General features: G+C 53.5%; 2 protein-coding genes across 2 annotated transcripts in view; both read right to left on the reverse strand.

Annotated features, from left to right (window-relative positions):
• Positions 1 to 3130, reverse strand: part of LOC135272005 (obscurin-like) — a 38707-nt gene extending 35577 nt beyond the window's left edge. The window contains 6 exon segments of the mRNA XM_064370134.1: positions 283 to 656; positions 1368 to 1649; positions 1787 to 1858; positions 1861 to 2076; positions 2618 to 2931; positions 3021 to 3130. Of these exon segments, the coding sequence (XP_064226204.1) occupies positions 283 to 656; positions 1368 to 1649; positions 1787 to 1858; positions 1861 to 2076; positions 2618 to 2931; positions 3021 to 3130 (1368 nt within the window).
• A 186-nt stretch (positions 3131 to 3316) lies between these two features.
• LOC135272006 (obscurin-like) lies at positions 3317 to 25620 on the reverse strand. The gene is given in 20 exon segments (XM_064370135.1): positions 3317 to 4074; positions 4441 to 4713; positions 4997 to 5081; positions 5193 to 5399; positions 6117 to 6242; positions 6245 to 6393; positions 6956 to 7126; positions 7129 to 7233; positions 7324 to 7590; positions 7855 to 8121; positions 8375 to 8472; positions 9249 to 9348; positions 9455 to 9743; positions 10058 to 10071; positions 10691 to 10912; positions 11367 to 11606; positions 12336 to 12389; positions 14989 to 15255; positions 15472 to 15659; positions 25469 to 25620. Coding segments are annotated over 20 exon segments (4032 nt in total).
• Between the last annotated feature and the right edge of the window lie 510 nt (positions 25621 to 26130).

Genomic DNA, 26130 nt, shown 5'->3' on the forward strand with positions numbered 1-26130 from the left:
GGATGAATGAATGGATTGACACGTGGATGGATGGTGGATGGACAGATGCATGGATGGGTACATGGAAAGAAGGAAGGAAAGATGGATAAATAGGTGCATGGATAGATGGATGAATGGTAGATGAGTGGATGAATAGAAGAAAAAATGATAGATGAACAGATGCATATATGGGTGGATGAATTGTGGATGGATGAATAGCGCATGCATGGATGGATGGATGGAGGGATGGAAGGATGGTGAAGGTCTCAGACCTCTCCTTGCAGGCCAAGTTGGGGTGCTCACCTTGCTGACCAGTGGTGATGTGCCTGGCCTCCCAGCCTTCCTGAGGTAGGTGACCAGGGAAGGGGTGCCTGCCCGGGACTCATCATCAGAGCTGGTGTGTGAGAGGTCAGCTTCTCCGGTGCGTGCCAGCTCATCGGCCATGGAGTAGCCTTTGGAGAAGTCAGGTGCCACCTCCTCTGCCTCCTGTGGCAGGCGCTGCGAGTGACCATCCTCCTCAGGCAGCTCGCTGATGGAGTCCAGCGTGGGCTCACGGCTCATGTGACGCTTTCAAGCCAGGGCCTCCCACAGCAGGTGCAGGTCGCCCTCCTGAGCTGCCTCGGGAGGCAGGCTGGGCTGCGGGTGGGCCTCATCCACAGAAGCTGGGCTCAGCACCACTGAGGAAGGCAGGAGACGGGTCAGTGGGCTAGGACACAGCTAACACCCCAGACCCACCTCAGCTGCTAATCAGTATGTGGCTGGGCTGTGGCCTTGCTAGGCCTCTCTCCCCACCTGGCACTGGCTACTTCAGATGGCACAATCTTTGCAAGTCTCAGAGCCCCTGAGCCTCAGCTCTCCCACCTGGAGTGGGGCCTCAGTCTACCTCCCTGTACAGGACATGTGATGCCCGGAACAGAAAAGGACTCTGCAAAGGCAAATTGGGCTGACTTGAGCCCTTCTGATCCTGCTTCTGGGATAGAGCGCCTAGACTCATGGGAGTGCTGGCTGCCAGGCAGCGGGGCCCAGGCTCAGAGTGCAGGGGATGGCCCTCAGAGTGTGGGGTGGCTTGGAGCACCGGGAGTTGCAGGGAGTTCAGAATACAGGGGATGTTTGTGTACAGGGCCCAGAAGCTTAAAGGGACCAGAATAGGAGAACCAAGCGTTGCACCAGCCAGGATCTGCTCAGGGACAGGCAGGCTGTCCTCGGCAGTCAAGGCTCTGCACGTGGGGTTTGCCGCATCTCCCTACTGAGCCTCAGCCTCTCCCATGTGGCGGGGTCCTCAAAAGGACCCTCAGCCCTTCCCTGAGAGAGCCTGTGAGAAGGCGGGCAAAGCTGCACCCCCACCCAGAGCTCCCCACCCTGGAACTGGGAGGACAGGGCCAACGCACCCTGGAAGGTGGCAGCCTCGGGGCAGGTAGAGCCCTGGGCCAGACCACAGTGGTGCTCACCCTCGTCTTCTGCCGTGAAGCCCTTGATCACCAGCATCTGTCGCCGACCCTGGGAGACGACTTTGAAGCGCCCGCTGGGTTGGATGCGCTCCGTCCCTTTGTGCCAGAAGACCTCGCCAGCTTCAGCGGCCACCTCAAGCTCCAGACAGACATCCTCACCAGCTGCCACCTGCTGGCTCTTGAGAGTTGAGGGCTGGGGAGGCACAGGCTTTGGTGGCTCTGCTGGGAACAGCGTCCATGGAGGAGGACAGGCCCCATCAGCAAAGATGCACCCAGAGCGCAGGCCCCACCCCGAGGCCCCCCTCCCTCCTCCAGCTTGTGGAGGCTGTGAACTCCCAGGTCCCAGCGCAGCAACTCACCAAGCAGCACAGTCTGGCGCAGGTGCATTGGCTCCCCGGCGCCCCCAGGGCCCATGGCTGCCACACAGAAGCGTAGGTCTCCCCGGGGGCAAGGCCATCCACCACACACTCGGGTCCAGGTACCAGATCTTGGCAGAGCCGCCGCCACTGGCCTGTGGCCCCCTCCTTCAACTCCATGCGGTTGCCACAGAGACCACCGCCTCCATCGCTCGTGGGAGCCGCCCAAGACAGTGTCACAGCGTGGCCACTGCGAGCCACCACCTCAGCATCCTCTGGGGGCTCAGGGAGGCCTGCGGGAAAGGGGGACGGTCAGGGGGCGGCTCCCTGTTGGCATGAACAGCCCCTCTGGAGGCCATTGAGCTCTGTAGTACCTGCAGGTGGTTGCACCCTGAGGCTCCGTGCTGCTGTGCCAGTGGCCGACCTGTCTCAGGGAGTGCAGGCTGCTGCCCAGGCCCCGTGGCGGCACACCTGCATATCACATGGAGACTATGCCTGGAGACATCCAGAGTGGAGAGCCCCCAGCAGTCTCTGGGGCCAGAGCACCTCCTACCTCCGGTCTGCCCAGAGCTGGGCTCAGATGTGCATTGAGGGTGGGGGACAGTGAGGAGATGGGGCAGGATGAGGGAACCTTGGCCTCAGGAACCCACAGGGTGGTGGGCTCATGCATGCTTATGCCTGGCCAAGCACAGCCTCCCAAACTCCCACGGTCAGGCCCCTATCTGCAGGCAGCCAACCAGAGGGTGTGGAGTGGGCAGATGCTGCAGAACCCAGCCTGGGACTCCCCCAGACTGACCTGCAAGGGAGGGAGCAGGGAACTCGCCCACCACCCACCCCGCACAGTGAGCCACGCAGAGGTCACGGCGTTGCAGCAAGCAAAGGTGACCTCCCCGGCATGGTGGGGGTGGGCGTCGTGCAGCAGCAGGGCGCGGTGACTGCCGTCGACGGTGACCGTCCAGTCGGCATCGTCTGGCTGCACCACCACACCACTGATGTACCAGGACACCTCTCCCACCGGCACCGCCTCGCTGAGCATGCAGGTGAAGCAGGCCTGCTTGCCGGCCGGGACCGCCGCGCCCTTCGGCGGCTCCAGAATCTCCAGGCACCAGCCTACAGCTGGGCAGGGGAAGGGGTGTGAGGGCGAGGACCTGAGCAGGGGGCCGGTGCCTGGGCTTCAGAGCCTCGCCTCCTCACACCTGCGTGGGTGGGAGGGGTCCAGGAGACCGAAGCTCCCTACCGGCGGTCCCACGACACCCTCTGGCGAGGGCAGCCCAGCCTTCCGTGGGGACACCCCTGCTTGGCCCTCAGCCCTGCCACATCCTTCCTGCCTTCAACCCAGCCTCCCATGGGTCCCAGAGACCAACACGTCCCCTCCAAACTCCAGGGTGCCTCTGATCTCGACGCAGGACGCACGCACCATGCCACCCCTCCTGGGCCCTGGGCCCGGGGCTCCTACCTGTAAGGTTTGTTCTTGCCGAGTTTAAAATCAAGAAATTTAGGCCAGCACAAAAAGATCCAATGCGAAGGCTTTATTCAGGCTCCCGGGTGAGGTTCTGCGTCCTGCGCCGAGGCCAGAGAAGTCGCACCGACTCCTCTCAGCCGTGGGGTTTTATAGGGAGTGGAGGCGTTTGATTGGTTGTGCCCAAGGTGAGTGGGGCCCGAATGGGACAAAATGGGAGGCGGGGAGTGGAGCCCGGAGGGGACAAAATGGGAGGCGGGGAGTGGGGCCTGGAGGGGACAAAATGGTCTTCGGTAGGTCCTGGTGGGGCTTTTTTCTGGGCTCCCAGTGAGAGGGGTTGTGTCCGAGCTCCCGGCGAGGGTGGGGGTTGTGTCCGAGCTCCCGGAGAGGGAAGGGGGGGTGTCCGAGCTCCCGGGGAGGGAAAGGGGTTGTGTCCGATTTCCCGAAGAGGGAGGAGGTTGTGTCAGAGCTCCCGCTGAGGGAGGGGGTGTGTCCAAGTTCCCAGCGACGGAGGGGGGTGTGTCCGAGCTCCGGGAGAGCGACGGGGTGTGTCTGAGTTGCCTGCGGGAGAGGGGGTTGTGTCCGAGTTCCCTGCGAGGGAAGGGGGGGTGTCCGAGCTCCTGGCGAGGGAAGGGGGTTGTGTCCGAGTTCCCGGCGAGGGTGGGGGTTGTGTCTGAGCTCCCGGCGAGGGAAGGGGGTTGTGTCCGAGTTCCCGGTGAGAAAAGGGGTGTGTCCGAGTTCCCGGCGATGGAAGGGGGTGTGTCCGAGCTCCCGGAGAGGGACGGGGGTGTGTCCGAGCTCCGGGAGAGGGACTGGGGTGTGTCCGAGCTCCCTGCGAGGGAAGGGGGGGTGTCTGAGCTCCCGGCGAGGGAAGGGGGGGGTGTCTGAGCTCCCCGCGAGGGCAGGGGGTGTGTCCGAACTCCCGGCGAGGGAGGGGGTGGTGTGCGTCCGTGCTCCCAGCGAGGCAACAAGCCTTATACTACCCACGGCGGAGCGGGTGGTTCCGGGCCTCAGGTGGAAGGGGCCAACCCCTGGTGAACCCTGCCCCTCGTGTCCCTCCCCACAGCCCCAGGGCCTCCACCCCTGACACCCCTCTGCAGCCGCAGCCCCCAGCCCCAGCCCTCTGCAGCCCTGCCCGCCCACCGCAGCCTCTAGTGGGAGGCATCCGGCCCGCCCCGCACCGGCACAGCGCAGTCACCTCGGACCATGAGGAACGCAGAGGTCAACATGTCCCCGGCCCGGAAGGTCATCCGGCAGCTGTCCTGGGGCCGCAAGTTTTTGAGAAGCAGCAGGTGGCACAGGCCATTCTCGAAGTAGACCACCTCGGCATTCTCTGAGGTGCGCACAGGTTCGTCATCCAGCAGCCAGGTGTGGGTGGCCACCTCGGGCTGGAACAGTCGGCACTCAAACAGCGCCTCACTGCCCTCCAGCACCTCCATGTTTTCCAGCCCCTACACCACCGTGTTCTTGGCTGCGGGGAGAGGGAGTCTCAGACCAGTCTGCACTTCCAGGGTCCCCACGTCCCCGGGGAGAGCCCTGAAAACTACAAAAAGCCAAACAAAATGCCCCTCCGCAGAGGCTACGTGGCGGGGGGCACTCACTTGGAAAATTGCCAGCCCCAAGACAACATCACTTTTGGAAGTCTTAGATTTCTGCCCCCGACCCGCGGACAGCGCCAATGGGTAGGATATTCTGGTGCCCAGGAAGCTGGGCATCCACAGGCAGAGTGACCGGTGTGGATGGGCACTGCCCACCTGTGACTTTCAGCTGGGCCTCGGAGCTACACATGCCCACGTGGAAGCTGACAGTTCCAGGAGGAGCCCAGCCATCTTGCCAGACCTCAATGACAGGGGCTCATCACCTCCCCAACACACCGGCCTGGTGGAAGACCTTCCCAAATGGAGTGGGAAGCATCCCCATCCTGGTACGAGCAGGTCCCGGGGGCCCCGCCTTGTGCAGGGTGAGCAGGTGGAGTGTGCCCTGCTCCACAGCGATGTCGTTCATCTCGTTGGCCTGCAGGGGCACACCTCCTAAAGCCCAGCGGGCTTCCTGGCCTGAGGCTCTGGACAGCTGGCACTGGAAGCTGGCATCCTGGCCTTCGCTGAGCTGCATGTCCTGCAGGGGCTCCAGGATGCTGGACACAGGGGAGGCATGGGTGTCAGCCTCAGCATCTGAGGTACCCCTTCAATCAGCAGAGTCTCATCATCCTAGGGGATCCATCCCTGGGTATCTTCCCCAAATGCACAAAGATAAGCACATGGGGGCCTGTTCTCAGCTCCCCACTCCAGCTGCAGGCAGAGTCTGCTCTGATGGACGGTGGATGGGTGAATGGATCAATGGAGGAATGAATGGATGGATAATAGGTGGATGGATGGATGGCTGATCAATGGATAAATAGAAGGATTGTGGATGGATTGATGGATTGGAGGCATGAAAGATGGACAGTAAATGGGTGGATGGATGGGTGAATGGATAAATGGATGGATGAAAGGATGGATGACAGGTGGGTAAATGGGACCCGGGTGAGAACTAGAGGAGATGGTGCAGATGACTGATGGCTGAGAGTGGGCTACGGTTTGCAGTGGCCCCAGTTTGCTGCAGCCCCGGTTTACAGTGACCCCGGTTTGCAGTGGCCCCCACGAGGGCCAAGACCCAAACTCCAACACTGTCAACGTATGGGAAGCCCACGCCCACCTACCCCACCAGCCTGGCTCAGCCCACTCTCCTCTGACATCCTGGGGCCACCCTGAAGTGCCAGCTCACAGGTCTACCTCCCTGCCAGGCCCCCAGGCTTCAAAGGCAGGGACCTTTGCTGTCTGTCTCCATCCCCAGTGCAGTCACTGGAGGGGCCTGCCTGCGGCTACCTCTGATAATGAGCTGGGCGGAGGAAGCGGGGCCACCCATGTGGAAGGAGACAGTGCTGGTGTCCTCAGGTGTCACGCCCTTCAGCCACGGGGTTTGGATGTGGCCATCCCACACGGCCATCTCTGTCACCTCTGTGACAGAGGTGTGGGGCTTTGCAGTGGCAGACCCTGCAGGCACCACTGCACGTCTGTGGCTCCAGCCCAGGACACCTCGCAGCTGAACTGGACATCCTCGTTGGCTGGCACCTCTGCATCAACCAGCCCCCTCTCAATGGTCACCTCAGGCTCTGAGGGGTGAGGCAAGAGGGTCCCCTTTACCAGCCAAGTAAAAGAGCCCAGGACAAGCTCCCATGCCCCCTCCTCCAGGAAGCCTTCCTGGGCACCCTCACACTCCTGTGCCACAGCACATCTGTCCCACATGGTTTCCATCCCCCGATGTGCTCACAAGCACAGATCCCGCCATGACAGCTCTTTGGGGACAGAACCTGGGCCGGGGGTGTAGGCCAAGAGGCAGTTGTATCTGAGGAATCCTTGGGAAGGGGTTGTGGGCTGTCCATTCGCATACCGCAGCCCCACTCTGGCTAGCACAGCAGGGAGGCAAGGCTTGCGGGAGAAACAGGAGCGGTCAGCAGGACACCCACACACCAGCCGCGGGTGGACTTGCGGGGCTACAGCCTGTTTCCCTGCAGCCCAGCTTCTCTCAGAGAGCCCCGACAGGGACGCTGGGAGGTGTGGGAGTGAGGAGGAAGACAGCATGAGAGAAGGGCTCAGGTGCACCCAGAAGGTCACCATGAGGGGTGGATGGCAGGGAGTGGCTCACCCTCTCCTCCAGGAGGCCCCAAGGCTCACCTGTGACCCTGAGGGAGGCAGCGGTTTTCTGGCCACCTGTCACACAGGCATACTCGCCCGTGTCCTTAGACTCCAGTTGGTGGATCAACAGCTCCCGAGTGGCCCCCTGGCTCCTCATCTCATACTTGGGACCCACCTGCAGCTCCACGCCCTCCTTGAGCCATTGCACTGTGCCCCACCCCGCCGCTCTGCTTCGCTCAGCTGACAGCACAGCCGGGCTACGGCACCCGTCTGCTGCTCCAGGCTCTGCAGCCAGGTCTTGAACTTGGGCCTGGGGACTCGGGGAAATGCAGGAAGGCACACTTAGCGCCCCTGGCCACTGACCAAGGGTGAAGGGCTGTGGGAGGCAGGGCTGGCGAGCAGCTCACCATGGACAGAGAGGCTGGCTGTGCTCTGCGTGTGGCCCGTGTCGCACGTGTAGTCACCCGTGTCCTCCTGCTCCGCACCACATACCAGCAACTCTGCAGTGGCCCCGTCCTGCACCATCCAGTACTTGGCACAAGGGAAGAGCTGCAGGGAGCCCTTGCGCCACTCCACACTGGCACCCGCCCGGTTCAGCTTGCAATGCAGGTGTGCCATGTCTCCCTCGTCCACCTCCTGGGGCTGCAGCTCTCGCAGGAACCACACAGGTGCCGCTGCGGGGGAGGAACAGGGCGTGAGGGCAGGTCCCTGAAGGGCTATAAGGGGGAACGCACAGCGAGCATGATACAGGGCAGGGTGGGGAAGGGAACTGCAGAGAGCGGCTATTGGGAAGGAGCAGGGCCTTGGGCTGGGTCCGACCCCCACCTTGTGGAGCCATCTCCTCAATTGGGACCCCCAGGTGGAAAGGCAGCCCCAAGGGTCAGCCTGGAACACTGGAACTGCACTAGATCCTGGGCCAGGCCAGCCTGGAAGCCCACCTGTGACGGTGAGGGTGGCGCTGGTGCTCTGGGAGCTGCAGGTGCAGGTGTACTTGCCAGTGTCTTCACAAAGCAGGTCCTGTAACACCACCTCCACCATGCAGCCCTGAAGCCGTGGCTCCCAGTGCCCGTCGGCCCGCAGCTCCAGGCCACCCTTGCTCCAGACAACTGTAGCAGTGGGCGCAGATAGCTCACACTGCAGGCTGGCTCTGGAGCCCTCCTCCACCTGCAGACTCTGCAGCGGTTCCTGGAACATGGGGTGTGGGGCTGCAGCAGGCAGGAGGCAGGGGGCAGGGTCAGCTCCAGATCTGCACCAGGCATCGCTCTCCAGGCCAGCAGATGAGGGCCTGGGCTCCCCCCAGCTCCCTGGCCTGGCTTCACAGGCGGTGCTGCCTCAGATGGCAGTGGGGACCACTGGTCTGCGATTCGGGAGTGAGGAGGCAGAGCAGTGGGAAAGCAGGGAGTGGCGAGATCTGCCCAGGGCTTAGGAGGCTGGCCTCTCACCCCGGACCCCACCCACAACCCTGCGGGGCCACAGCCCCCAGGGCCCAGGGCAGGGGTGTGTACTCCTCCCTGGTACACAGGTGGGAGCTGGCTGGAGAGCTGCTGGGTGAGGCCCTGTGCCCCAGACCTGAGGGCAGAGCTGAGTCCCCCAGATCCCAGGCTGATGCCAGGGCCTGGGGCTATAGGTTCCGTCTTCCCTCCCCGGGCACAGATATATATTCAGATCGCAGAGTGGGGCCGTGGCCCCCAGACTCCAGGGTAGGGACCAGGTCACCTTAGGCCCTCAGGTGCCGTGGGGACTGTTTGCCCCACAAGGCTACACAGAACCAGGGCCAGCATGCAGGGCCCAGGGCTCTAGGTCCAGCCTCCCCTTGCTAGGCACCAGAGGCCTCCCTCCAAGGACATGAGACCCTGTGGCTGAGACTGCAGGGCTCAAATGAAGGCTGGCAGAAAGTTGATTGATTAGGGGGTGATGAGAGGCAGGGGGAAGGCAATGAGGCAGGAATTCCTTCCCTACCACGATGGCTGGTACCCAAGGTCATGTGGCTGGAGCTCAGTACAGACACCAGGGCACAGGATAACATTGGGACCCATGAGCAGAGGGGACAGAGGAAACCGCAGGAGGCAGAGGAAACAAGCACCCGCAAGGAGGTGTGTGGTGCCTGCAACTGCACACGGAGGAGGCCACATACCCACATCAGTCCACGCAGCCACGTGAGGTCATTACCCTTGGCAGTGAGCATGGCTGATGTCCTGTCTGCCCGCACACACACGAGTACTCCCCAGTGTCTGCCACAGACAGGCCACGAATCTGCAGCTCACACTTGGTCCCGTCCCACCTCAGGCTGTATCTGTCCCCATCTTTGAGGGTCTCAGACCCCTTCCTCTACTCCACGGGGGCCGCCTCGCTCAGCTCACACCGCAGCATGGCCGTGGCCCCTTCCGTGGCCTCCTTGTTCCTCAGTTTCCCAATAAACTGAGCAGGCAGAGCTGCAGGAGGGTCAGACAGACACAGAGAGCACACCGTCTTTGCTCCCCTGTGTTGGAGGAGGCGGCATCACTGGGCCACATGGGCAGGGTGGACAGAGACACTGACCTGTCACTGTGAGGGTGGCAGAAGTCGTCTGGTCCCCGAAGGAGCATGAGTATGGCCCGCTGTCCTGCAGCCACAGGTCCCGGACCACCAGCTGCAGCACAGCACCCTCCTGGCTTAGTCTGTATTTGTCACCTGGCATCAGGATGCTGTCCCCACAGCATGACTCCACGGGTGCGGCCACAGATGACAGCATGCAGCACAGTGTGGCAGCACCACCCTCCAGCACCTCCAGGTCCTTCAGGGCCTCCCGGAACCGCACCGGCTGGGCTGCGGACAGGCATGGGCTCAGCTCACCCTCCCTGCCCTGAAGTCCACGAGGGGTCCCCAGTAGGGGGTGGAGAGCTGGGGACATTGGCTGCAGGGTGCTGGCAGGCCCACCTCCCCCTTCTCCTGTGGGGCATGTGGCAGGGACCTCAGGACTTCTGGAAAGGGTCAGCTCTGAAGGTGAGGGGTAGAAAGGGTGAATCAAGTGGGAAAACAGACAGGCAGGTGTCAGGGACCTGTGCCCCCAAATTCACAGGTGGAAGCCCTAGCCCAAACCTCCGACTGTGGCTGTGGCAAGGGAAATAAGGTCAAATGAGGTCACGGTGGGCCCTAAGCCACTGTGGCTGCACCTCCTAAAAAGGGAGATTAGGGCTGTGTGCGATGGTTCATGCTTGTAATCCCAGCACTTTGGAAGGCTGAGGTGGGCGGATCACCTGAGGACAGGAGTTTGAGACCAGCCTGCCCAACATGGAGAAACCCTGTCTCTACTAAAAATACAAACAATATTAGCCGAGCCTGGTGGCACATGCCTGTAATCCCAGCTACTCAGGAGGCTGAGGCAGGAGAATCACTTAAACCTGGGAGGCAGAGGTAGCAGTGAACCGAGATCATGCCATTGCACTCCAGCCTGGGCAACAAGAGCGAAACTCCGACTCAAAAATAAAAAGGGAGGTGGGCACACAGATGTGCAGAGGGATGGCCCTTCAGGAATGCAGAGGTTCTGCAGGGCGGCTCCTGCGGGTGGCAGAGGCTAGGGCAGGAGCCAAGCAGGGTGGACCAGGTGCCAGGAAATGCCAGAAAGCACATGGGGACCGGGGGCACCCCACATGGGATGCACGGGAGTCTGGGTCCTCCCGCCTTGGGCTCCTTGTGGGTGCACACACCCTGCCCTGAAGCTGGTGCTGTCTGACAAGAGAGCTGCAGGTGCCTGGCCCGTGGCTGGGCTTCGGGCAGCTGGGGCTCACCATGCACCCTGCATGCATCCACTGTCCTGCAGGGTTGCCCCGGTGATGAGCAGCTGGGCCCGGTGGCCCTCGTGGCTCAGCTGGCACTGGGTGGATGGCCGCAGGGTCTTCCCGTCCTTCATCCAGTGCACGGGGATGTCACGGGTGCTGGTCTCACATGGCAGGGTCAAGTCCTCACCCTCTGTGACCGTGGCATCTGTGAGCTCCTGGGAGAAGATGCTTGGCTTCTCTGGGGGGCAGAGAGAGAAGCAGGAGCATGTGGGATGCTGTCACACTGCCGCTGCAGGGGCCGATGGGGAAACCCTGGCTCTCGCTGCAGACCAGACAACACCCTGGCTTGGCACCCACCAGTCACCCTCACACTGGGGCCATGCAACAGGCTGTGCAGAGAGCAGGGCAGGCTCCGCACAATCACCCCATCATCTCCTCACCACAGTGAGGGGGCTCCTGCCCTGCGGGGGAATGCAGCCTGGCCCAAGCCACACCAAGCACAGTTCTGCAAACCACGCAGATGAATTCATTCTGAAGGAGCCCAATTCAGCCTTCCAAACTCCCCTGCCCCACAGAAAGCCAATGGGGCCTTCTCTGTGAGCCCAGGGACAACAGGCACTGGCTGAGCTATGTCCGCCTCTCCACCTGGCTGCAGCCCTGAGTGACATGGGCAATGTGGGCATGCAACCCACCAGTGACCCTGAGGGCAGCTGAGGCCTGCTGGTCACCCGCCTCAAAGTAGATGGAGCTGGAGTCCTTAAGTGCCGGCTGCCACAGCATCAGCACATGGTAGCCCCTGGGCTGGGCCTCAATCTCATTGAGTTCATTCATATGCAGGGGTGTCTTGTCCAGGAACCAGTGCATAGGCTCGTAGTTGGCAGGGGAGATCTGGCTATGGAAGGTGGCCGAGGAGCCCTCCTGCACATCCACGTCTGTGGGGATCGCTCCAGCGTAGAGACCCCTAAGTGTCTCCGCCATAATGGAGTTTGAGCCCAGACACATTTCTCCCCTCCTGGACGCAGTCGAGCTAAGGGAAAGAAGGAAGTGCAAGAAGTTTGATTTTGCAGAAGTTTTCTGGTTCACTGATCTAACAGTTTGGCTGGGTGAAGGCTGTGTGGTTTCACTGCACATGCTATTTCTTGAAGTTTCTGCTCTGGGCTTGTTTTATGACTCCGTTACCAGGTACTCACTGAAGCCTGTGACTATTCATATGACATTTGAAATTGTTACCTCTAAGATTTATACCTTGGTTTGACCGTTGTAAAATTGATCTTGTTTCTGTGTTTCTGATTATCGGATAAGTAGAAAAGGTCACCTGTTTGTTTTATGACTTCTTGATCAATCTTTATGACAGTTGATTGTATGCTTCTCCTTTTGCTAGTTTTAACTTGAACCCTAAGCTTGTAATGTTGTGATTTTCTCTTCTCCTTTGTTGTAGTTACCTCACTAAGTAACCTGATGTCAGCCACTGCAGGCTAAAGGGTATATAATGAGACCCTGTGCACAAAATAAATCGTTGACTTGGGCAATCCTCGTCAGCCCTCCAGACCCCTAAACTTTCCTGTCATTCTTTTCTTCTGCGCACTCTCTCTTCCAGGTATTGGGACCCTCTTGCTGGTCAAGAGACCCCCGGCAAACGTGCCGATCTCACGGACCACAACACACGTCCTCCCGGTCCTCGATGACATGCACCCACTGGCCTGCAAAGGCACAGACTGCTCAGGGGCCCCACACTGTCCAGGGCAGGCTCGGCCAATGGGGCTCCCCAGGGCAGATGCTCCCCATGACAGAGCAAGGTGGCTGTGTTTTAACAAGTTTGCAGGGATGGAACTCCAAAAATAGTAAGTGGGTCAGAGCTGAACGGTCCAAAGATAGTTGTTTGAGGGCCACTCGGAGCCCCGAGCCTACCTCTCTGCACCTCGGGAGTCCTTCTGCAAGGCTTTCTGGGCGAGTCCACAGCCTGCTGAGAACCACGCCAGTGCAGTCCTGCCCTCTTTCCAAGCTGTGCTCCCAGAAGCAGCTGGCTCCCAAACCTGCTAATGCCCGCTGTGTGTGTCATTACAATTGTGCCATGAAATTAACTCTTCTAGTAACAGATGAAACAGGAGTGTGAAAAAAAATATGCCAGGTGCGGTGGCTCACGCCTATAATCCCAGCACTTTGGAGGCTGAGGCAGGCGGATCATGAGGTCAGGAGTTTGAGACCATCCTGGCCAACATGGTGAAACCCCGTCTCTACTAAAAATACAAAAAACTTAGCCAGGCATGATGGCATGTGCCTACAATCCTAGCTACTCAGGAGGCTGAGACAGGAGAATCACTTGAACCCAGGAGGCTGAGGTTGCAGTGAGCAGAAGGCTCGCCATTGCACTCCAGCCTGGGTGACAGAGGAAGACTGTCACACAAAAAAATAAAGCTGCAGTTGTGTTGAAATTTAAATCAAATGATTGGAAGATGGAAAATGTGAATTCCTAGAAATGAGGCTTTTTGCCTGTTGAATTAGGAATGGTAAGAGACAACCGTTTATGAATATTGAGACGGGCCCTGCATTCAGATTCCTTCTGTGTACACCGTGCCCCCCAGGCATGACTCCACAGAAGCCGACCCTGCCTGGGTGACGCGCATGGACAAAAGCTCTCATCAGTGGATGGCACACATGGAAGCGGCTTGGCCTCCCCAGGCCAGCCCACATCCTCATATGTTAAACCCTTTTTTTTTTTTTTTTTAAGATGGAGTCTCACTCTGTTGCTCAGGCTGGAGTGCAGTGGTGCAATCTCTGCTCACTGCAACCGCCGCCTCCTGGGTTCACACAATTCTCCTGCCTCAGCCTCCCGAGTAGCTGGGATTAGAGGGGCATACCAACACACTCAGCTAATTTTTTGTATTTTTAGTAGAGACGGGGTTCACTATGTTGGCCAGATGGTCTCAAACTCCTAACCTCATGATCTCCCCACCTCGGCCTCCCAAAGTGCTGGGATTACAGACATGAGCCACTGCGCCCAGCCACTTTTGATAGCTTTTTAAAACATTAACTATGGGTACCAAGTTGAGATCATGGTGCTCTACTGTGGTAACAGAATGCTTTCACCAGGGTCACCAAATCCACTGCACAGGAAAAATCAGTGACGATTCCTGGTTTGTGTTACTTCTGATGATCAAGGCTGGGGCCTTTCACATACAGGACCCTGTGAATGCTCTGTGCTCAGACCTCAGTAGGGACCTCCTGCAAACTCAGGTCTGGACACCAGCCCAGGACTCCAGAGCCAAGTGGAGGCTGTGGTGTGGGGGCTGGGCCTCGCCTGCCCTGATGCCAATGTGCCCCATGACCTTGCCCTGGCCATGGACCCACTAAAACTTCAGTTTTCTTATCTACAGCATGGAGAGAAGGACAGTTCTCACTCTGCCTGCCACTCAACCACAGAGGCAAACAGTAAGATCAAAAAGCCACCTGCTAGGATCTCAGTGTCCCCCTGGACACTCATGTTGAAACTTAATCCCAATGTGGCAACATAAAGAGTGGGGCTTTTAAGAAGGGATTGGGTGAGCGGGCTCTGCCCTCAGGAATGGATTAATCCATCCATGGATCAATGGCTTAACGGGTTAAAGCACTGTCACGGGAGTGGTGGCTTTACAAGAAGATAGAGAGAGGCCCGAGCTGGCACCCTCAGCCCCCTCCCCATGGGATGCCATGTGCCACCTCCTGGGGACTCTGCAGAGAGTCCCTGAAGCAAGAGGACCCTCACCAGATGTGGCCCTTGACCTTGGACTTCCCAGTCTCCAGAGATGTAAGAAGTAAATTACTTTCCTTTATAAATGACCCAGTTCAGGTATTCTGTTATAAGCAACAAGAGAAAGACTAAGATGCCAGTGTAACTCTCAATGACAACACTTATGACCGTCAGTTCTTCCCTGGGGGCACCTGAGGTTGCCTGGCATGGCTGAGTCAGGCTGTCCCTCTGGGACAAGGGTGACAGGCTGTATGTGCAGATACATGCAGAGCTCACACATGGGCCAGGCACCTGTGCGCATGAGAGAAACACACGGTGACCGAATAAACACACGTGGAAGTGAGGGCTGGCAGCTCATTCACAGCCATGCTGGAGCCTCAGCGGCCACCCAGGGAGAAACACAAAGTGACTGAATAAACACACATGGAAGTGAGAGCTGGCAGCTCGTTCACAGCCATGCTGGAGCCTCGGTGGCCAGCCAGGGAGCACCCCACTACCCTCGTGATAGGAAACTGAAGCTGGGCCTGTCCACTGCCAAGTCTCCAGTGCCATTCAAAGCCTGGGCCATGCACACTCGGCTGCCTCACCTTGCACCAGGAGCTGGGCCTGGGTCTGGGCATGGCTGATGTCGCAGGTGTAGGTGTCGCTGTCTGCCTTCTCCAGGGTGCGGATGGTGAGCCACAGGGTCAGGCCCTCCTGGCTGAGCTGGTGCTTCCCTGAGGCCCGAAGCTCCGCGGGGCCATTGTGCCAGGTCACGGTGGCTGTGGGGTGCTCCATCTTCCACGTGAACACAGCTGTGCCTTTCTCCTCCACCTGCAGGTCGGCCAGCTCCTCTGTGAAGCTGTTTGCTTTTTCTGGACAGGGAGATGGAAGCAGAATACATGGGGTGTGAGGCCCGCGCAGACCCCATACTGGCCCCGTTATCATCCAGGCCTGGCTACAGAAGCTCTGGGACCTGGGTGAGCCCTTCCAGCTGGGACAGAGTAGCCTGGGCTCCAGGGGTGGCCCCCTGCCCTGCCAGGGGAGCGAGGCCACTCCAGGGCCGTGCATGGGGCTCCTGTGGCATTTACCTTCCACTCGGAGTCTGGCTGTGCTCTTGGAAGCCTCCACCTCACATGCATACTCGCCCACGTCCTTGAGCAAGGCTCCACGGACAACCAGTGTGGCCATCATGCCCTCACAGACCACATCAGCCCCTGCCTGGCATCTCAGCTTCTGCCTGGTCATCCCCATTGGTGCCCCCACACTGGCCTGGTGGCTTCAGAGCAGACACAGCCCCTGGTTCATGGCAACATCCCTGGCTGTGCCCCTTGGAGCACACTGGGCAGGGAGAGCATAGCCTCCAACCTTGACTCCAGGACCCATCACCCCCGGATCCACCTGCCTGCACCCGGACCTCACAGGACCACGCCAAGCCATGGTTCCCCTAGGAGGTCCCCCTGGCCTCTCCAGCTCAGCAGAGCAGCCCCTCAATCTCAGAGAATGACGTGAGCCACCCAGCTATTGGCTGGCCCCACACCCATGCCCAGCATGCCCCCTTCCAGGAGCTCCACCGTGCCCACAGCACACACCATGCCCGGTTAAAAGGAAAGCTGCCTGTGGTCACCTGGAAATTAGAGAGGACTAAAAGGGCAAAACTTTTCTTCTTTCAAAAGCAAGGATCAAATGAACTGGCTTGATAAACACCTATCAAAGTAGATATTCCATTGGACCCTGACCCTTTATTTTTGGAAGTCATTTTTTTTATACAGTTGGGAAGCTCAAAGATGAAACACAGGTGTACTCAGCCTCATGTGATAGAGCCGTGGTCTGTGCTCCTCAGGTGTGGTCCACTGACCAGAGTCCCAGCATGCCCTGCAAACTGGTTAAACAGTGTAGAATCTCACGCCCCACTCCAGAGACGCTGGGACTGAATCTGCATTTTTGACCAGATTCCCTGGTGATTTGTATGCACATCAAAACTTGAGAATCCTTGTTTAGTGAATATCTGGCTAATTTTGAACCACCCTACCCGATAGTATTGGCTAGGAATGCCAGCTTTTCTGGAGGCACTGCTGAAATGAGGAGGTAGTTCGTTGATGAGCACCTTCAAGAAGCTCAGTTTCCTGTCGCTGACTCATCTAGAATCCTGTCCAAACTGGTCAGGAGTAAATATTTAAAAAGGGGTAATGGCTGGGTGTGGTGGCTCATGCCTGTAATCCTAGCACTTTTGGTGCTCGAGGCAGGAGCATCACTTGAGCCCAGGAGTTCAGAATAGCCTGGGCAACATGGCAAAACCCTGTCTCTACTAAAAGGAAAAAAAAAAAAAAAAAGCTCAGCATGGTTTCACAGGCCCGTAGTCCTGAATAATTGGGAGGCTGAGGTGGGAGCATCAACTGAGCTTGGAAAGGTGAGGCTGCGGTGAGCTAAGATTATGCCACTGCATTCCAGCCTTGGCTATGAGAGGGAGACCTTGTCTCAAAAAAAAAAAAAAAAGAAAGAAAGAAAAGAAAAGAATAAAGAAAAAATAATTATCAGAACTGTATGCAAAAAAAAAGTGCACAGAAGGAATTAATAATGTTTTAATCATAGAATAATTGAAAACAGCTTAATATTAAATAAGAGAGTAAAGAAACTATGCATCCAATAGCTGCAAAATATCTATTAAAAACTGTGTGATAAGGTCAGCATGCATGGTGGCTCACTCCTGTAATTCTAGTACTTTGGGAGGCCAAGGCAGGCAGATCACTTGTCAGGAGTTTGAGACCAGCCTGGCCAACATGGTGAAACCCTGTCTCTATTGAAAATACAAAAATTAGCCAGGCACGATGGTGGGCTCCTGTAATTCCAGCTGTAATCCTGTAATCCCAGACTGAGGCAAGAGAATTGCTTGAGCCGGGGAGGTGAAAGTTGCAATGAGCTGAGATAGCCCCAATGCACTCCAGCTCGGGCAACGGAGTTGTCTCTAAATTAATTAATTAATTTAAAAACGGTGTCATAGAAAAAAAAATATTGGCATGGGGAAATGTCCATCCACATTGTGTTCCTGAGTGAACAAAGCTGGCTAGAAGACATGCAGGATTCCATTTTTATTTTAGAAATACATTCTTATGCACAAGAAAAAAATCCCTGCAAGGACACATACCTATGTGTTAACAGCTGTTACAGATTTGGAGTGCTTTTGTCAGAGATGTTTGAACCAGAGTGACTCCATCTTGAATAGGGGCTGAGTAAAATAAGCCTGAGACCTACTGGGCTGCATTCCTAGGAGGTTAAGGCATTCTTAGTCACAGGATGAGACAGAAGGTCACCACAAGATTCAGGTCACAAAGACCCTGCTGATAAACAGGTTGTGGCAAAGAAGGTGGCCAAACACCCCTAAAACCAAGAGGGTGATTGAAAGTGACCTCTGGTCATCCTCACTGCTCATTATATGCTAATTATGATGCATTAGCATGCTGAGAGACACTCCCACCAGCGCCCTGACAGTTTACAAATGCATGGCAATGTCAGGAAGTTACCCCATATGGTCTAAAAGTGGGAGGAACCCTCACTTCAGTGAATTGCCCATCCCTTTCCTGGAAAACTCATGAATAAAATCCACCCCTTGTTTAGCATACAATCAAGAAATAACTATTAATGTAAGTATACTCAGCTGAGCAGCCCACGCCACTGCTCTGCCTGTGGGGTAGCCATTTTTTTCTTTGTTTCTTTTTCTTTATGTTTAGAGATTGGGGCCTGCCTCGGCCTCCCAACATGCTGGGATTACAGGTGTGAGCCACTCTGCCCAGCCCTTTTGTTTCTTTCTTAATAAACTTGCTTTCACTTTACTCTATGGACTCACCCCAAATTCTTTCTTGCACGAGGTCCAGCAACCCTCTCCTGAGGTCTGGATTGGGACCCCTTTCCGGTAACATTTGCTTTGATTGTGCTTTTCACACTTCTGCCTGCATTAAGCGTGTATTTGTTTTGTATGAAGTCAGTCATAAAAAAGAAAAGTGATCAAGACACAGCCTGTATTTCTAGCCACACAGTTTTTTTTTTTTCCAACTAGTAACGCATTTCTACTAACTGACCAAATGACAACCAATATTCAATGATGGTAACTTCCCTGTCAATCCTGGCTGCATGTTACCATCGCTAGGGGAGCTTCAACCACCAACCAAACACCAACAAAACAATGGGTGCTTCTCCCCTGCTGGCTGGCAAAAAAAAAAAAAAAAAAAAAAAAACCTGAAAACTGGGACATTTAAAAACTGGCCAGGCACAGTGGCTCACACCTGTAATCCCAGCACTCTGGGAGACCGAGGTGGGCAGATCATGAGGTCAAGAAATCGAGACCATCCTGGCCAGTATGGTGAAACCCTGTCACTACTAAAAATATAAAAATTAGCTAGGCATTGTGGCAGCTTCTGTAATCCCAGCTACTTGGGAGGCCGAGGCAGGAGAACCACTTGAACCTAGGAGGTGGAGGTTGCAGTAAACCGAGATCGTGCCACTGCCCTCCAGCTTGGCAATAGAGCTAGACTCCATCTCAAAAAAAAAAACAAAAAAACCTTCCTATGGCTGAGTGTGGTGGCTCATGCCTGTAATCCCAGCACTTTGGGAGGCTGAGGCAGGTGCATCAGAAGGTCAGGAGATTGAGACCATCCTGGCCAACATGGTGAAATTCTGTCTCTACTAAAAATACAAAAATTAGCTGGTGTGGTGGTGGGTGCCTGTAATTCCAACTACTTAAGAGGCTGAGGCACGAGAATTGCTTGAACTCAAGAGACGGAGGTTGCAGTGAGCTGAGATCATGCCATTGCACTCCAGAGCAACAGAATGAAACTAAAAAAAAAAAAAAAAAAAAAGAAACCTTATGTCTAAAAAAAAAAAAAAGCCTTCCCAGAGTTGAGAACTGCGTTCCAAAATGGTTGGAAGGAGATTCACAGTTCGTTCATTTTTGAAAATCTTCCTACAGTATTTGTAATTACTAAAGGAAAAAAATATTTCTGATGAGACTTCTGACACCAAATGCATTTTTTTTCCAAGCTAACAAATTTTCCAACTCTCTGACACCAACTTTGTATCTTATGATTTAATTCAGTTCTGACACTAACTGCCAGGAGTTCACACAAACCCCACAGGTTAAGTACCCAGTCCCACAAAACTGCCCACTTACAACTTCAGATGCCAATTGCAAGTCGTGGGTCCCCGGGTGACTCATGCTTCTGTCTGACTTGGCTACAAATCAGGCTTCCGTGTCCCGCTTAGGTTTGATAATTCGCCTAGCAGCTCACAGTGAGGAGAGTGAAACTCAGCTGGTGATCATTGAACAAGCCCGGAAGACAAAAACTCCTTATCTGAGGAACTTAGAAGGGAGCAAAGACCACCTGGTGACCATCAAACAGGCAAAACTCCACATCTGGGGGAATTTCGAAGTAATTAAACTTCCTAGTATCTAAAGTCAGCTTCTGATTCCAGTCCTTTTTTCAACTTAAAATTTATAAGTAACTAGAATTTCTATACATCTCCAGAATGCCATGCCGAAACTCACTGTGCAACACTTGCTGACCTGAAGGCACCAAAATGTCTACAAATGTCATCATTTATCATGATCTACAAGGCTAATATGGCCCAAATTACCCTTCAGCTCTCGTCTTGAAGTCCATAAATACTCCTAAGAAAAAAAATCCACTGTGGGGTGTGCTCAGTCCTCTTGCTGAGATGCCCCGCTGCACTCTTCTGCAGTGTTCATTCTTTTTAACTTTCTTTCTTTTTTCAAACCTATACAGTTGTCGGTAAAGTCTTCTTACCAACCCAGGAGTCAACCACTTCCCAATACCTCGCCAGCACACAAAATTTAGGGAAACACTCTACTATTGCCAGTGTATTACAAAGGATATAGTGAAGAACAAATGAACAGCCAGATGAAGAGGTACCTGGGGGAGGTCATGAAGGATCCTGAATGCAGAAACCTCTATTCCTATAGAGTCTGGGGTGCACCACCCTCCTAGCACATGGATATATTCAACCCGGAAGCTCTCTGAACCCCATCATCCAGAATGGTTATGGAGACTTTGCTACATAGTCATGATTGATTAAATCATTGGCCATTTGTGACTGAACTCAATACCATCCCCTCCTCTTCCCTCCCCAGAGGTCTGGGAGTGGGACTGAAAGTTCCAACCCTCTAATCACATGGTGGGTTCCTCTGGCAACCAGCCCCATCCTCTAAGGTGGACTCAGGTGTGGTGGACCTGAGGGCTACCATTAGGGTGGACTCAGGTGTGGCTGAAATGCTTATCATGAAGAACAAAAGACACTCCTCTCACCCTATCACTTGGAAAATTCCAAGGGTTTTAGAAGCTCTGTGCCAGTAACTGGAGATAGAACAAATACATATTTCTCATTTTATCACAGTTACAAAATCCTAGGGGGATTATGTGTTTTTGGTAGTCTATAAAAGTACAATTTTTAAAGTCTTCTCATCATTTATTGAACAAATATTTATTGAGAATCTAGATTCCATTTGAGTCTCACAGTAACCCATAGGTCAGTAGGAGTGGTATTATTAAGTTCGTTATACAGAAGAGACATCCTAGATTCCACAAAATGAGACAGAAAATTAGGCAGCATCTGCTGAGAAAATTTCTGAAGGCCACCATATAATCATCCTTTGGAAGTCAGGCTGTCAAGGTTCAGAGCTTCCAAATCTGGCGCAGTAAGACACAGCCTTGATGTGCCATTTCTCAGCTGATTCTGAATTTTAGCAATAATGCCCAACAAGAAGAGATGGCGGGATCCAGTTGTGATTTTCCTGCTGTAAATGGTTCTATCATTTATAAAATGCTAATTATTTGGAAGACTGTTTCTCTTTGAATATTGTAGACATAGATTTTCAGCATACTTTTGCTACATAATTGTCATTATTTTAAAAATGTTGACATACCTAGCACACTTTTGGAAAAGGCATTTTTAAAAGATTTTATCTTTTTAAGGCAGTTTTATGTTTACAGCAAAATTGAGTAGAAGGTACAGAGATTTCCCATATCCCCACCCCTGTCCTGCGTGTGCACTGCCTCCCTCATTATCAACATCCCCCAGAGGGTACATTTGTTACCTCATTACCCAAAGTCCACAGTTTACCTTAGTCCCAAGTGCTGGGATTATAGGTGTTCACTCTTTGTGGTGTACATTCTATGTGTTTGGACAAATGTATAACAACATAGAACTCATTATGCTATAATACAGAGTATTTTCACTGCCTTAAAAATCCTTCATGCTCCACCAATTCATCTCCCTCCTCCCCAACCCCTGGCAACCGCTGATCTTTTTAGAGTCTCCGTCGTTTGGCCCGGGCATGTTTTTAAAGTAATGCAGGATTTCACCATCTAATATTCAAAAAAATTTTTAAAAAGGAAAGAGAAGGTTGCTTATACCAGAGATCGAATTATGGTTGTATGATTGGCATGAATAATTTTTCATTGAAAATAATCACAGTGTTTGTCTAACTCCTAGCTCTCAAAGAAAACAACCAGATCTGGTTTTGAAACCAGGACCGCCCAGTTGGTGATGAGGACGTCAACTGTGCAGCCTCAGTCGCCCGTGGAGGTCCCGGGCTGGCAGCCGTGGTGTTGATGCCACCTCGTGGATATTACAGGTAGTGCAGCCGGCAGGCATCCTCAGCCACGCCGAGGTAGCAAGCGCGCGACAGCCCACGTTTATGGTCTTCAGCTTAGCTCGTGTATTACCTAGGAGGACTAGGGGCCCGTGCAGTTTATTATGGGTTTGTGATGTTTATTAATCCACAGCAGTATTGTTTTTGATAGACAACCTAAGATTAAGGCCAATAAAAGACTCTGCAAATGTGGACTCGATAATTTTGTTGACTTGAGAATAAAGAAAAAAGAAACTCCATCTTATAAATTACTGTTTTCTCTTATTCCAGCCCACATTCTGTCATTCTAGAAAGTACGATATATTAATTTTTAGCTAAGCAGTATCCACAGGGGGTAATCAGAGTTGGCACTGTACAGGTGTTTTTCCAATGAAAGGTTACTGTTGGAATTATTTATGAGCAGCAGCAGAACACTAAATATTAACAAAGTGAGTTTCACCTGCTTAGTATCAGGAGCTAGATATGCACCAAATCATCCTGTTCTGACCTTGAAAGGTCATATGTTTATCCAAGAAAGAAGCTCCCCCACCTTCAAGGTGCTGTCAACCTTCCTTTTTGTCCTTTTTCATTTCTTCCCTTTTAAATTGTATTATAATGAAATAGTTAAGACATACACTAAGGTGTAAACCTATGATACCCATCCTCCTTCACTCTACCACCCAGCTTGGGAAATGCATTACTATCCACACAGGTGAAGCCTTTGCTTTGTGACCTCCCACTCCCCACACTGCAGTCCCTTCCTTCCCTTTACAGTTTCCACTTCTCTAAATTTGGTGTTCATCACTTTGGTTTCATTATGCTTTTGTCAGTACTCATGTATTCCTTTTTTTTTTTTTTTTTTTTTTTGAGACGGAGTTTCACTCATGTTACCCAGGCTGGAGTGCAATGGCGCGATCTCGGCTCACAGCAACCTCCGCCTCCTGGGTTCAGGCAATTCTCCTGCCCCAGCCTCCTGAGTAGCTGGGATTACAGGCACATGCCACCATGCCCAGCTAATTTTTTGTATTTTTAGTAGAGACGGGGTTTCACCATGTTGACCAGGATGGTCTCGATCTCTTGACCTCGTGATCCACCCACCTCAGCCTCCCAAAGTGCTGGGATTACAGGCGTGAGCCACTGCACCCGGCGATCCATGTATTCCTAAACAGTACAACGTATAGGTAGTACAATGTAGGCAATCTGGGTTCTAGAGTGAACCCTCTGTTGATCCCCAAGCTCCAAGAAATAGGATGCCACTTCATCCCTGCTCCTTTTCCAAGCCACTTTACCTGATTTAACAGGAAGGGAGGTCAGTGAAAAGATGTAACTTGGTTGGGACTGGGAATGCACAATAAAAACTTTAAAATGTATGCATTTCTTTGGATTCTTTACAGTTTCCACTTCTCTAAATTTGGTGTTCATCATTCCCATTTGTTTTGTTACGCTTTTGTCAATACACATGTATTCCTAAACAGTACAACCTATGGGTTTCATGTTTCTGAAACGCTGTTGAGATGGTGTCCTTGTTTTCTCTAACTTGGATTTTTTTCATCCAGTTAGGATTGTGAGACCCATCCATCATATTAGTTTCCCAGAATTGTTGCAAACAACCTCAAACTGGGTGACTTGATCCAACAAAATTTATTCTCTCAGAGTTCTAGAGGCCAGAACTCAAATCAAGGGGTGGGTGGGGCTGGGCTCCCTCTGGGGCTCTAAGGGAGAATGTGTTCATTGCTTCTTCCAGCTTCCGGTGGCCCCGGGCATTCCTTGGCTTGTGAATCTCTGCTTCTGTCTTCACATGACCTCCTGCTCTCTGTCATGTCTTCCTCTCTTAAAAGGACACTTGTTGGATTTAGGGCCCACCTGATCCAGAATGATCTCATCTTGAGGTCCTTAATTACATCTGCCAAGTCCTCAGCCAATACTCGGTGGAGGTAGGTATCCAACCCATGTATTTTGACCAACTCCTCCAACTACTGGATGATATCACCTCTAAGCTCAGACAGCTGTGACTTCTGCTTACACAAATAATGCGCATTTAATGTGGCACTGGATCTAATACTCAGTTTATATAGGTGAGAACTAACTAGTATTGGGGGGTTACAGGGCGAGGAATTGGGCATCAGCTGGGAAGGTAGGCAATCTGGGTTCTAGAGTGAACCCTCTGTTGATCCCCAAGCTCCAAGAAATAGGATGCCGCTTTATCCCTGCTCCTCTTCCAAGTCACTTTACCTGACTTAGCAGGAAGGGAGGTCCGTGAAAAGAGGTAACTCGATTTAGACTGGGAATGTACGATAAAAATTTTAAAATATATGCGTTTCCTTGGATTACTGAAGTAAAAATATTACAGAAAATTTGGGTAATGGAAGAAAAAATCATTCCTCCCCCCCATCTAATCCCTCTGTTTCTCTTCTGTACTTATTTACAGGCGTAATCATTTGATTCTGGCGTTATAACTGTGGAGACAAACGTGGCTCCCTCTCGGATGCTAACCTGTCAGCCTGACGTCTGATTAGCCCCAGGCCCATGAATGTCTCCTGATTCCTACTTTATTTGCTGTCTTTAGTGTAAGAACATGTCAACCTTGATGTTAAGCAGAGATTCACAAGCCAAGGATATGACACAAATTATCGGATATGACACACAGCCTTCTTGTCTGTTCTGGAGAGTTGCCTTTCATTGTCTTGCTGGAGCAGGTATACCCCTTCCCCATCAGCCTTGGGTCTGGGGAGTAACAGTGCAGAGATCTACCTGTCTTGCTGCTGCCCAAGACCACCCTACTGCCTGTAAGTTCCCTGATGAAACACCCTTTCCCAACACTGGATTTCTCGGCCACCTTCTTTGGTTCTTCAGCATTTGGGAGCAACTTTGCATATACAGCCATTTCACAGAATGATAGCCTACAATATATTACCATTTTTCTTCTTGCTACGGGGCTTTCATGACTGATTTTTCTAAAATAAGACAAGTACTGATATGCAACATGGTGGCTCTGAGAAAGCCCAAGGGTGCACACTGGGGTGGAGCCTCCTAAAGTTCACTCCGTTTGCAGCGAGGAGGAGCCTGGCCTCTCCTATTCCAGGGTGGAACCTGGAATTCCATCTGCGATGCTGGAAAACCAGCTAGCAGGACTCTCACTCTGCTGAGAGTTCCTGTCTCCCACCCCTCTACCTTTTTTTTTCCCTTTTTGCCTAATAAATTCCATTTTTCTCATTCTCCAGATTGTCTGTGAGCCTAATCGCTCATGGCGGTGTGACAAGAACTCGGCTTTCAGCTGATCTAAGGAGAAAGTCCTACAACTCCAGTTAATGATGTGGTATTGTATACTTAAAACTTGCTGAGAGAAGGGGTGACTTGAGGCTGGTGGCTGGCATCATCTGAAATCTCACTTACCTACAGGTCTGCAGGTTGATGCTGGGGCTCAGCACGGGCTACGACCAGAGCACCTCCACATGACCTTTCCCTGGAGCTCCTTGGCCTCTTCACGCAGTGCTGGCTGGGTTCCAAAGATAAACATCTCCAGAAAGAAGAAGAAGGCAAAAGCTGTGTCCCCGTTGGTGACCTCATTGGAGAAATCACACAGGATCACTTCTGCCATATTCTATTGGTTAAAATTAAGTCAGTGAGGCCAGCCACGATTCAAGGGAAGGGGAATTAGCCTCTACCTTTTGCTGAGAAGAATATCATAGAATTTGTGGACATATTTTAAAACCATCACAATTTACCCACTGGACATACATTACCTGCATTTTCCCCTACAGGCAAAATAGACTCACTCCTCCACCCTAAACCCTTTAAACATTGTATCACTTGTAGTGTCAGGCTTGGGCTGAAGGTTCATGATCTTGACGTGTAAATCAGGCACAGGAGTGGCTGGGGCTCCTTGGGTGCTGTTCCTGGAGTAGAGCTTCGCAGTACAGTTCCTCTCCACCTGAAGACCCGTGAATCAAGACAAGCTGCCTCTCTGCCCGCTGCATCCAACATATTGTACAATAGTGGAACAAGCACAGGATCATCGCTGTAGATGCTTCTGTTCAAAAAGTCGGGAAAGTGAAGCACATACCACTGGCACACAGGGATTCTGATATCCAGCTGTGGATTATGTTGC

The sequence above is a fragment of the Aotus nancymaae genome, unplaced genomic scaffold (assembly GCF_030222135.1).
Source record: "Aotus nancymaae isolate 86718 unplaced genomic scaffold, 86718_ANA_hifiasm-v0.15.2.pri h1tg000102l, whole genome shotgun sequence".
Lineage (NCBI taxonomy): Eukaryota > Metazoa > Chordata > Mammalia > Primates > Aotidae > Aotus > Aotus nancymaae.